Source organism: Eupeodes corollae, chromosome 3 (genome assembly GCF_945859685.1).
Source record: "Eupeodes corollae chromosome 3, idEupCoro1.1, whole genome shotgun sequence".
Classification (NCBI taxonomy): Eukaryota; Metazoa; Arthropoda; class Insecta; order Diptera; family Syrphidae; genus Eupeodes; species Eupeodes corollae.
This window is the reverse complement of record NC_079149.1, coordinates 118,165,234-118,177,458: the sequence shown is the minus strand read 5'-3', so window position 1 is coordinate 118,177,458 and position 12,225 is coordinate 118,165,234. Positions and strand designations below refer to the sequence as shown.

Sequence of the window (12,225 nt, the reverse complement as noted above, 5' to 3'; positions counted from 1 at the left end):
AAAAACCGTTAATTGGATTTCTATCCAAACATTTACTGGTTTGGTATAACGTTACAATATATAATATACAATTTTACTCAAGTCTCTAGCATCAATGGTTCGTGAGTTATTTTGGGTTAACCAAAATGTTCGCCTTTTTTTTAAACTGCTATGGTAAAAAAACCACCCATACAATTTTTTTGAGAGCCCTTTCTGCCTTATTATCTGTATAACAAAATTTATTTGAAGTCGTTTAAAGAAGTTATCGGATGACGAAAAAAACGTCGCGAACGTACGAATGTACGTAAACACGCACGTACAGGCATCTTTCTTAAAATCTTTTATTTCGACTCTAGGGAACTTGAAACGTTGAGAAACATCAAAATTTTCAATTCGATACATAGGACCCATTACAATAACTTGCTATGTGAAGTTAATAAAAATCGACATCGAAAAAATTAGTGAATTTTTATTTACTTTTACCTTTACTTTTATTGTATATTGTATTTTGAGGAACAAAGTTAATGCAAAAATCTAAAGCTTACTTAAAAATGTTTGTACCTATCTATTTGTTGCAAAATTTTAAGAGAATCTGACTAAAAAACAATGGCTTTTTATTTTGAATCTCTTTTGGATTGTATACTTTTAGTATCTATTTATCAGTTCGAGGTGGGTGCTCTAATATCAGTGTAATTTTGCATAAGATCGAGACTCAAAGCTTCACCAAAAAATTATCCTTTTTTAAATCCTGAACTGAATCTTAAAATAAATAACTTCTACATACAAATTGAAAACTAACAAAATAAAATATCACGAACATTCGCAACTAGCTGACCCGTCAGACTTTGTTTAAGCTATATTCATGTAGTTGTTGCGAAACCACTCTATTTAAAATTCAATATATTTCAACAACAAAAAAAGTAATACGTATATGCCAGACTGTTCTTTTGAAAGAAATGCAGTTTGATTTGAAATTCGATTAAAAAGAAAAACACATAAGTATTTACTAAAATTAAGTTACATATTTACTAAAATTATGTTACAAAATATATAAACTGCTAGGCATTGTTGAAAATAAAGTTGCGATGTCTCGTGAGAATCTAAATTTTAGTAAGTTTTTAAGTTAATGTTTTTGTTATCTATCTAATTTATGTATAACGTAGGTATTTTTGAAATTAAATTGATCACAACACAATTTGTAAACAGAGCTGAAAAATACCGGCATAGCTACAAAATATATGTACTCTATATTATGATGATACGAATTCCAATTTAACTTGGACTGGAAACTAAAACCTCAAATAATCGAGGTAGCTTCAGCTATCAGTTGCGTACATTACATACGTACGAATATTTTAACTAGCCTGATGATGATAATCATTATTTTATGTCGTCAGAAAACATGTTTTTGTTTATAGATATTCATATTTAAGTTTTCTATTTCTATTTCTGCTTCTGAATTATATGTACATACATATATATGTATGTAGAAGATCACTGATAATAATTTGTTGATAAGTAATTCAATAAAAAAATAAAAAAATATTTATTATTATTCTTTGCTGGGGATCTATGGAAAATTTTTTCAAACATTTGTATTTGTCATAAATAAAATTTAATAAATTTCCTAGGCTAAAATATTTTAACAGAGTAAGATATACCTTTAAAAATCAAAATCTGTTTGTGTTTTTGGAATTGAGAAGTTAAGTCGACAGGCCTGTTGAAGTAAATAGATTAATTAAAAGGTGGACTGAAAGATAATAAATGACAAACGATTGAAGTCGAAGACCATACAAATAAACATCTTTTCCAGGTCCGCATCCGGGTAGACATAAACTTAGACTTAATCTTTGAAACTAGTATTTACGGTGTAAATAAATCAATAAATTGGGTGGCGCAACAGTCCGTTTGAAAACTAGGGCCTAGTGACTTACAACTTCCAAACATTCCTGTGTGTTAGTAATGTTGTCAGGAATGGAGGTTGTAAAAACACTCGTTGGAGATACTTTGTTTTCATAAAAATGGTAAATTATTTGTTTATGGTCTTAACTGCCTGTTGCTACAAAAATAAAGTTTTTTAGCAAACCTTTAACTTCTAGTTTTTTTTTAAGTTTGACCCGTGTTCATTCTGTTTAAAAGTTTTAAATATAAAGGGTGTCCCAAAATTAACGCAAGATTTGAATTTGCCGCCATTTGTGCAGTGAAGTGTTGGCAACCCTGAAAAAAAGCAATTTGACAGCTAACAGTATAGGGTTATTAAAAATGGAGCGTTACACGATAGAACAACGTGTCTTCTTTATTAAAGAATATTTCAAAAATAGTGAAAGCTTGGCGGCTGCAGTTCGAAAATTTCATACAAAATATGGTCGGAATAGTGTTTTAACTTCGTCAACTGTGCAGAGATTAATTGGAAAATTCATGGAGACTGGATCCGTTGGAGACGCCAAACACACTGGTCGTCCAAAAACAAGCCGTTCAAATGTGAATGTCGAAGCAGTGCGTGAGAGTGTTGCTGACAATCCAGGAACCTCAATTCGACGTCGTGGACAAGAATTGCAAATTTCAAGAACCTCCCTACAGCGTATACTCACCAAAGATCTGTGTCTTCATGCTTACAAAATTCAATTAACACAACAATTGAAGCCTAATGACCATGGACAGAGAAGAGAGTTCGTTGAATGGATTATTGAACATCAACAAATGGACCCTGATTTTTCGAGCAAAATCATCCTAAGCGATGAAGCACATTTTCATCTTGATGGCTTTGTCAATCGCCAACATTGCCGCATTTGGGGTTCGGAGAACCTACATGTGATTGTCGAAAAACAAATGCATCAACAACGCGTGACTGTATGGTGTGGATTTTGGGCTGGAGGCATAATTGGGCCATATTTTTTTGAAAATGATGCTGGTCAAGCAGTGACTGTTACTGGTGCTCGATATCGCGACATGATTACACAGTTCTTTCTGCCAAAATTGGATGATATTGATGTGTCCAATATGTGGTTTCAACAAGAAGGTGCCACATGTCATACAGCCCGTGAAACAATTCAGTTACTGGTCGTGTACTCTCTCGTTTCGGTGATCAAAATTGTCCTCTTAGATCGTGTGATTAAACACCATTAGACTTCTTTTTATGGGGTTATTTGAAATCACAAGTCTATTTCAACAAGCCCACAACCACCCGTGCATTAAAGGAGGAGATTCAACGCTGCATCAACGAAATTCAGCCACATTTATGCAGAATGGTCATGGAAAATTTCAACAAAAGAGTGCGCATGTGCATGCAAAGCCGTGGAGGCCAATTGTCCGATGTGTTATTCCATACATAACCCTATTCTATGTACTTTACGAGTCAATAAAAATATAACTATCAAAAGACTAAAAACGGCGTTTTCTATTTAATTCAAATCTTGCGTTAATTTTGGGACACCCTTTACTTAAACCATGGCAAGCCATAAGGGTTTTCTTAAAGGTCAAAATTTACAAAACACGCCTGTCTAAAAGTTACCATCGATCCGTTCCTGGAGCATAGATAGGAAATAAAACAGAAGTTGTTTTGGTATTGACTGCTGAGGCTGGCTCTTGATCAAGTACAAGTTAAAGTTTTTCTTTATCAATTTATTCGTTGCTCAGTTGCATTTGAGAGCTGCTTAAGTCTGGTTCTAACTTATACAGTATTCAAAAGTTTGGTTCAAGTTTTAGTTAATATTTATTACAAAAATAAAATAAAATAGAATAAGTCTCGAAATGCCGGTTGATATTAAAAATGTTTTAGTTTGTGATGCCGTTGATAGTGCGTGCGTTGATCTTTTGAAAAGCAATGGAATCAATGTTAGTACATTTAAATTTGTAATTAAGAATATGCAAATGTTGAAAAATAATGTTGTTTTCTTTTCTGTCCGATTTAGGTTACATACAAATTGAAATTGGCAAAAGAACAACTGTGCGAAGAGGTTAAGGTAAGAATTGTAGACCCTACATAAAGCTCACTCCATGTATAAAAATATCACTAAGATAGTTTTTATTTTTTTTTAGTGCAAAGTGTTTATTATGTTTTTTGAAGTGTAAAGGTCATTTTGATTAAAAGATAAGCTGATAAAATAATCTAACTTATGTTATCGAACATTTTCAAGTCACATGTGAGACTATAATTATAACTTTGTGGAGGTACAGTTAAGAACATAAAAAGTTATGGTAATTTTTAGTAGGTACCTATTTGAATCTGCGATGAGAAAAATTGGAAAGTTAAACAAACGCAAAGTAAAAAATGCACGTTGTCTATATACAGTCCAGTGCATTTTCATCACCATCAACTCTATTAAGCTATATTCATGCTTAAAAGAGCCCACGCTCTCTTAATGCAAAAATGTCTGTCTAAATTAATTAAAAATTAACTCTTTAAATGGATATACCTGTGTAACAAGTACACACCGAACGTTTTTATATGATTATTCGCCACATTGAATCGTGAAAATTAAATGCGTTCTGTAAATTTGAATAATAATTTAATTAAGAACACTTGTTTCTTTTTTTACACAGCATACAAATTAAATATTTTTAATATATTGGATTAAATATATCATGAGTTAATATTGTCTTAAACTGTAAGCTTTTGTATCGGACTTAAAATTAATTTTGTTGACATTTTTGAAATTCTCCTGCCATAATGAGGATTTATTATCTTCTTTATCAACAAAGTCACATCATCTCAGCTCCCGCTTGTTGATAAACCGACAGTTAATATTTTTATATGTTATACTCGGAGAACGTCATGTTACCTCGTTTTCTACACACCATCATTCAAACAATAACTAAAATGAAACAAGTATCTTCCTTAGGTGGTACAAAACAAGTACAACTTGAATGTGGTATAGACTGCTGCTACAGCTATTCCACATTTACTTCCCAAGCCGATTAGTATGAGACTCCTTTGACTGTTCTGTTATTGAGAATGTCACGATGCAACGCAAAAAAGGAACACATAAATTGAGTAAAATATCCGTCCTCACCAGAGTTGCCATGTCTTCAGCTCAAAGGCTTAATTTAAAAATATTTGAGCCAAATTTCTATAAAAATAGCTATAATTGGTTTTAATGATTGAAAATTCTGATTCGAAATTATGAAAACGCTTTGTTATATTTGGAATAAAAATAAAAATTAAAGAGTTTACTAAATCAATACTTTATTTACCCCTGAACTTTTCTTTCATAGTTCATTTTTAATTTTTTAATGTTGAAATCCTTTTCAGTAAACAGTTGATTTAGGGGCCACAATTACGTACTGATCGATAGGAAATCACACAAAGAAGTTTTTTGAGAAAAAAGTTGTAATTTCATATTAATTTTTCGCTAAAAATGTATTTTTCTAATTTCCGGACGGAAATTCATTTTGCTAAGGGGTCGGTTATAACCATCAGTAAATCAGTGAAATGATTGAACATGATACAGATTTATTTCTAGCAAAAGATTGATGCAATAAAATGAACAATATATTCAAGTATTTTTTTCAAAAAGAAACAATGGATTCAAATAATTTTTTTTAAATTTAATTTATAAATCCATTTTAATTGTTTTAATGATGAAATTTCATTTTACTGAACCGCTGACTGCCAACAGCGAACAAAATTCCATTTCGTTTTTTACTATTCCGATCACATCATTTAACATTTTACTGATAAAAGCAACAGTAAAAAATTGTCTGAAGCGAGAAGCTCGATGTTATGATCGAAAGAAAACAATATTTAATGACGTAAATTTACTGATTGCTATAAACGCTCATCAGTAAAACGTTTCAGATTCCTCCTCTTTCAAATTTTACTGATAGCTATAACCAGCCCTTAAACAGCTGATACTTTTGTGTTCAAAAGTGAAACGAATCGTTCTACTGATTTTTGTTCCAATTTCACACAATTCCAATGAATGACGGTCGGTGGATTTCAATCAGGCAATTTTTTTCAATGAAAGAAATTTTAGGGATAGCTATAAACGACCTGTCAATAAAATTTCAATGTTTGTTTTCAATTTTTTATTAAAATTGTGTAATTCAGAACAAAATCCTTCCACTGAAAGCGTTCCATTTTCTTTGTATTCCCACCTGTCAATTTATTTTTAAATGATCAATTTTAACCTCAAATTCTTAATTCCAATCAGGAGCTGCTTGCTTCATTTCATGGAATGTTTATCCAATAATGGCAGACATTTTCAATGATAGCTATAACCGACCTGTCAAAAAATTGCTTTAATTGGTTTCAACTTTTGATAGCCTTAGAATTTGTTTTTAACTTATTTATATAAGAAATTTACAATTGGTGCATTGTTTGGCTAAATTATTATTTAAAATGAGAATTAAAATTTGTTTGTAGCAAATTGCGGCATATGAGTTTGTACTGCAATGTTTCTGAGTCGTAGGTCATAAGTTTAATAATTTTATCAAAAAATACCATTTCTACGATACAAATAATGCCCAAGATTAGATTTGGGCTTTTTATTGCAAAATAATGATTAGGTTACTATAATTTATAGCCCAATCTGGCAAGCCTGTTTCGTCACCATTATAGCCAGTGTAGACGACAAAACAAGTTTTCATTTTCCTCTTTGGTGGTTCTGATCTTGGTGATTTCCTTTGTCCTTGGATTGAAATGTACACTACTCTATACCTTACCTACATTGCCACGTTTAAGGTCAGAAAGTATATAAAGCAACAAGTAGTCTGTGGTGGGTATAAAGTGGGTGTGGTGTGGCACCATCATCAAAGAGAATCCATCCATCTTTTTCTTTTTCTATAATAACGTTTACATTGTTTTTTTAAAATCGTTTTCTTTTATATCTATTTTTAAGCAAATATATATGTACCTTAAAGCTTTTTTTGTATTTACTATCTTTGAAAACATTCCTTATCTTTTGATTTTTTCCTATTTTGTTTTTTATTTCACTTAATTTTTACAAAAGCAACAAACCTACGCATGCATCAAATAAAATTCCATAAATATTTGTATTTATATAGCAAATTGGAAAAAAATAAGTTTGATGCAATTTTAATGCGAATCGCTTTGAAATATTTCATGGGCTTTTATTCAAAGCAAATAATGCAAACACAAGAGAGGCACAAATTTAAGGTTTTACAAAGGGCGTTTTATAAATTTTTCTTCGTCAAAATTCAATATAAGTTTGAAATCGATACGGGTCCATGAAGAACCAGGGCTTAGTGACTTACAACTCTCAACCACTTCTGTGTGCGATTAATGTTGTCAGAGATGGAAGGGACCTACAGTTTATAGGCCGAATCCGAACGGCTAATTTGAGAAAGCACTTTTTAATGACAAGAATTACTCTTGAAGGATTTGTCAATTCCTCGCAAGAGGCAGTACCCGTGAAAAAAGTTAGGTGGCACAGGCAGGGAATTAACCCAAGACCCCTTGCATGACAGTCCAACGCACTAACCATCACATTGGGTACTACTGACCACAGTGATTTAAGCTATTTTATATTTAAAAAAAATAAAACATTTTTAACTCCTAATTGGAAATTATTGTAATTGGAACCATTTGTCGAATTGAAAACGTTTGCAGTTCTGTCTGCCGGCTCTAAGCTTTGGTTTCGGGGAAACATCTGTCATACGACAACAAATCTGTTAAATTTTATTTCCGACCTGAGTCAAGTTTTCATATTAAAAAGACAAGTATTATGGCTAATGGATGTTGCCATAAAGGCATAAAGAAATGGAAAACTATCTAATCTAATCGTAACTACGACTTTGGTTGTAACACCATATCATATTTATAAAATTTTGCATGGCCAAGTCGCATTCATGAATTCTTTAAAGTCTTGAATCGATTAGGAAGAATTGGCAAATAACTTATATTTTACATTATTCTAAAGAAAAAAATGTATGTTGCCACTTCTTTGAAAAATAACACAGTTTTTAAACTTTTCTTGCAAAATTGTGATTTTTTTTTATTGTTTGTACCACACAGCATTTCGTCTTTTTTTTTTACACTTCAGAATTTCAGAAAGTAGTAAGCTTATAGCAAGCGTCAAACTACGATCAGAGGCTCATCATAAGTGCATGTGTTAGTTGTTAGTTAAAAATAATACAAATATAGCCTAACACACGCACAAAATACAAAACAAAATTAGCATTTAACTATTACAGAAAAAAATTACGATAGTGGAGCACTGGTTCTAAACAATGATTTTAATCCCACCTTATTTAAATTTAAAACTATCGATGAACAGTTTAAGTTATATAAAATGCTCATTCGACTTAAAGCTTCATTCTTGCTATAGTTTGTTCTATGAAAGTCAATATGTATAAAATCAAACGTGCGCAGGTGATGAGTTCCGCCCCGGTAATTCAAATGTACACAAGAAAGCAAATAAGGTGCATCAATTTCACCATTAATGAGTTGATGAAAAAATACTAAGTCATTATTAACACGCCTTTGATGGAGAGATTGCATTTGAAGAAGTAGAATACGATGTTCATAGGGAGGCAGATCATAGGGATCTTCCCAAGGAAGACCTTTTAGGGCAAAGCGAATGAAATTATGTTGAATTGATTCAATACGTTAATACGTCCGGGTTATCTTCAATACTACAAGCTACTGCAGCAATATTCTTAGTTGCTTCTTCATATCATTAAATTGTCCCATAAGCTCTTAATCTTCGTCCTTTTTCAAAACAGTGCATAATTCTCAAATTCAAAGGCTTTAAAAGTTAAAGACACCCAAAACAAAGGGACAATCAAAAAATCTTTCTGGAAAATTCTTATAAAATTAACTTAACTTATTTTTCTAATTCAAAATCAAGGGCAGAATGTTTTTAAGATATGCACGGCACGTATATACAAATCCTAGGAATCTCTTTAATGTCTAGTCCACCCCTGGTTCGATTAGATTTTGATTACTTTAGAACAAATACTTTTTTTTTATTCAAATGTCTACTAAATCAAAAATTTATTTTTTCCGAAAAGCAACACAAATATATTTGTTTTATTAAAGCTACGCCTTAAACCACTGCAAATCATAATCTTTAAAAATCGTTGACTTAAGGCTACAGCTTAAGTGAAAATGTAGATGAAAAAGTTAAAATTTGAATAAACTATATATACAAAAATATAGAACAGAGAAAAGAGTAAATATAAAATAAATTTTCAGTCAAGATAAAATTTGTCCTACTTTTTATGTTTTGAATTATTAATGTTAAAAGTTGTTAGCATCAACTACGTATTTTTAATTTTGTATAATATCGTTAAGTATAAAACCTTCCGTTTAGTACAAAGTATAATATAAAAAGTGAAAATTCATCTCTCCATTACATATTCTTCATCCCTTTGGAAAATTCTCACTTCATTAACTTATAATTTTTTTTCTTCTTTTTTAAATAAGAAAACAAAATCCTAAAATTTAATTTAGTAAGGCATCTCCGTTTAAAGCAAAATATTGATTTAAAGGACAACGACAAAAGTATGTCATGAAAAACATTCAAACATTTTTGAGCATTGTTTTTTTTTTGTATTCTTAAGGGTTCAATAGGATTAAAACTGTATAATGAATATTTAAATCCATAAACAGTTGCTTGCTAAATAAATATATTCATAATAAAATTACTCAATGGAATTTGTGAAATTATTTTAATGTAAAAGTGTTAATACTGGACTATTGGACAACATATCAATATCGTGTCATTAAGTAGGTATCCTTAAAATAGACATAGTATAAAGGAAAACATAGGTCTTGTTTAATTAACCTTTAAGGGTTCAGACGTTATCTTATCCAAAAGGACCTTCTCAAGTAATAGAAAAATACAAACAAAAAACACCCAAATAAAGAGTGATGATGCATAAATTAATAATTTTCGTCTCAAGGTACCTTTTCTCTTTTCATTACATATCCATATAAATTTGATAAATACACAGCAGTCTCATATAAGTTAATTATGCTAACGTAATTATTCAAAATTTGTCTATAAATATTGACACACACGCCCACGTCAATTTCTATATTGTGAAGTGAAATATTCTTTTAAATAATATTCTCATAATTTTTTTAAAATGTTTAAAACGTTTTAATAACATTTTCACGAGAACTTAAATTTATACTTGAAAACCTATCAGAAAGTTTAAGGGGCTGAGGGCATTTTGATAGAATGAAAAGTATAATATTCTATTTAACTTTAACTATAATATATTTATAGTAAATCTATCAAATTACACAAGAGGAGCTATATTCTTGTTTTCAAATGCACTCTCTAAACTAAAAATTTTAAGTCTTTACCCAGTTGCTTGGTGTACAAGTGTACAAGTGTATAGTTATTAGTTTTCCAAAGAAGAATGCTGCAGAATTTTCAATTCAGCCATTGTTGGACAATTCTTTATTGTTAAAACATTCTCAACAACAGTACGAACGCCTGTCTCATTTATTTCTTACATGACATATCTAGGAATTTGACAATTGAAAATGTGCTTCACAATGCATTTTACACTTTTTAGTAAAATTCTGAATATTTATATTACTAGTTTAATTAGACGAACACATTCACACTGAGCATTGAAAAACCCAGATCCTTAAATCACACTTTAAAATTTGATCCCATATATATGTTTGTAAACTTCCCATTAATTTATAATTTATCCATTTTCCATTTGATTGCGTACAGAATTATGACGCAGTTATTGTTCGCTCAGACACAAAAATCACAGAAGATGTACTCAAAGCCGGTTCGACAGCAGCTGGTGGAAGTCTGAAAGCGGTTGGACGTGCTGGCGCTGGAGTTGATAATATTGATGTTGCAGCCGCCACAAAACAAAATGTTATTGTACTCAAGTAAGTATAAACGATAGCAAATATTTACACACTTTTACTATACTGATAGTAGACTTTACTCCCAACTCCTCAATATTCCAATTTATTGCTCCTTGAATGATTCTAAAAAAAAGGACATTATTGGTACCTGTGTGTTATTAATTAATGGCATACGACGATAATGAAAATAAGCTCTCAGCAACGACATCTACATTATTCTTTTTGAAAGGAAACTCACCCTTTTTGGTAAACCACCCTCTTATATATTTTTTGTTCTTCTTTTAGCACTCCGGGTGGCAATTCGATTTCAGCTTGTGAACTGACATGCATGCTAATTGGAGCTTTAGCTCGTCCGTTTGTTCCAGCTGGACAAAGTATGAAGGAGGGTCGATGGGATAGGAAATTGTACAGTGGAACTGAGCTGTATGGCAAGACTTTGGCTATTCTGGGTTTGGGAAGAATTGGACGGGAGGTGGCTCTACGTATGCGAGCATGGGGCATGAAGGTGGGAATTGTTTGAATTGTTCTTTGGTCAATCTTTGTTTACATAAGAAAAGGATTTTTCAACAGATAATTGGTTACGATCCCATCACTACCGAAGAAGAAGCAAAAGCAGCAGGTATTGAGAAGATGACGCTAGAACAAATCTGGCCACTTGCTGATTACATTACAGTTCACACGCCTTTGATACCTGCAACAAGAAGTGAGTTGTTGATATTTTTATTTGCTTACATTGAAATTAAAAACAAAATTAAACAATTTGTGCATTAGATCTTATCTCTGTTGAGGCATTGAGCAAGTGCAAAAAAGGTGTGAAGGTGGTAAATGTTGCACGTGGAGGAATTATCGATGAGAGTGCTGTGTTGGCCGCATTGGAATCTGGTCAATGTGGTGGAGCTGCATTTGACGTATTTCCTGAAGAACCACCAAAGTCAGAAATTACCAAATCACTCATTCAACATCCTAAAGTCGTTGCAACACCACATTTGGGTGCGAGCACTTCAGAAGCACAAGTTCGTGTTGCTGTCGAGGTTGCTGAGCAATTTATTGCATTGACAGGCAAATCAAGTGAATATACAACTTATGCTGGCGTAATTAATAGGGATGTGCTTAAAGTTTATCAATAGATAATAATAATAATTAACATTTAGTATGAAAAATGTATAATTTCCTTCTTTTTTATAAAATATATAAACATAAAACATAAATATGAATTAGTTAAAAAAATAGTTTACATATGGGTATACTCCCTTTGAAAATATTTTGTCTAGGTCCAAGGAAATGCGATATGTAGTAGAAAATTATAAAAAACTGTATACTTTTTGACTTCCACTTATATTTTCTTGGATTGTTTGAGAAATGTGAGAAAGCACTTTTCATGACAAGAATCACTTTTGTAAGATTTTTAAATTCCTCTCAAGAGGTAATACCCGTGAAAAAAC

The 12,225-nt window shown here is 31.5% G+C and overlaps 2 protein-coding genes across 2 annotated transcripts; both read left to right on the top strand.

Annotated features, from left to right (window-relative positions):
• Positions 1 to 1,624: 1,624 nt before the first annotated feature.
• On the top strand, positions 1,625 to 3,091 carry LOC129950761 (uncharacterized). Its single transcript, XM_056062680.1, has 3 exons — positions 1,625 to 1,724; positions 1,793 to 3,015; positions 3,083 to 3,091. Exons 2-3 carry the CDS (start codon positions 2,242 to 2,244, stop codon positions 3,089 to 3,091), a joined length of 783 nt encoding a protein of 260 aa, XP_055918655.1. The 5' UTR covers positions 1,625 to 1,724; positions 1,793 to 2,241.
• A 510-nt stretch (positions 3,092 to 3,601) lies between these two features.
• LOC129950073 (D-3-phosphoglycerate dehydrogenase) lies at positions 3,602 to 11,991 on the top strand. Its single transcript, XM_056061863.1, has 6 exons — positions 3,602 to 3,813; positions 3,891 to 3,941; positions 10,638 to 10,804; positions 11,069 to 11,288; positions 11,354 to 11,486; positions 11,555 to 11,991. Exons 1-6 carry the CDS (start codon positions 3,730 to 3,732, stop codon positions 11,908 to 11,910), a joined length of 1,011 nt encoding a protein of 336 aa, XP_055917838.1. The 5' UTR covers positions 3,602 to 3,729; the 3' UTR covers positions 11,911 to 11,991.
• The last annotated feature ends 234 nt before the right edge of the window (positions 11,992 to 12,225 follow it).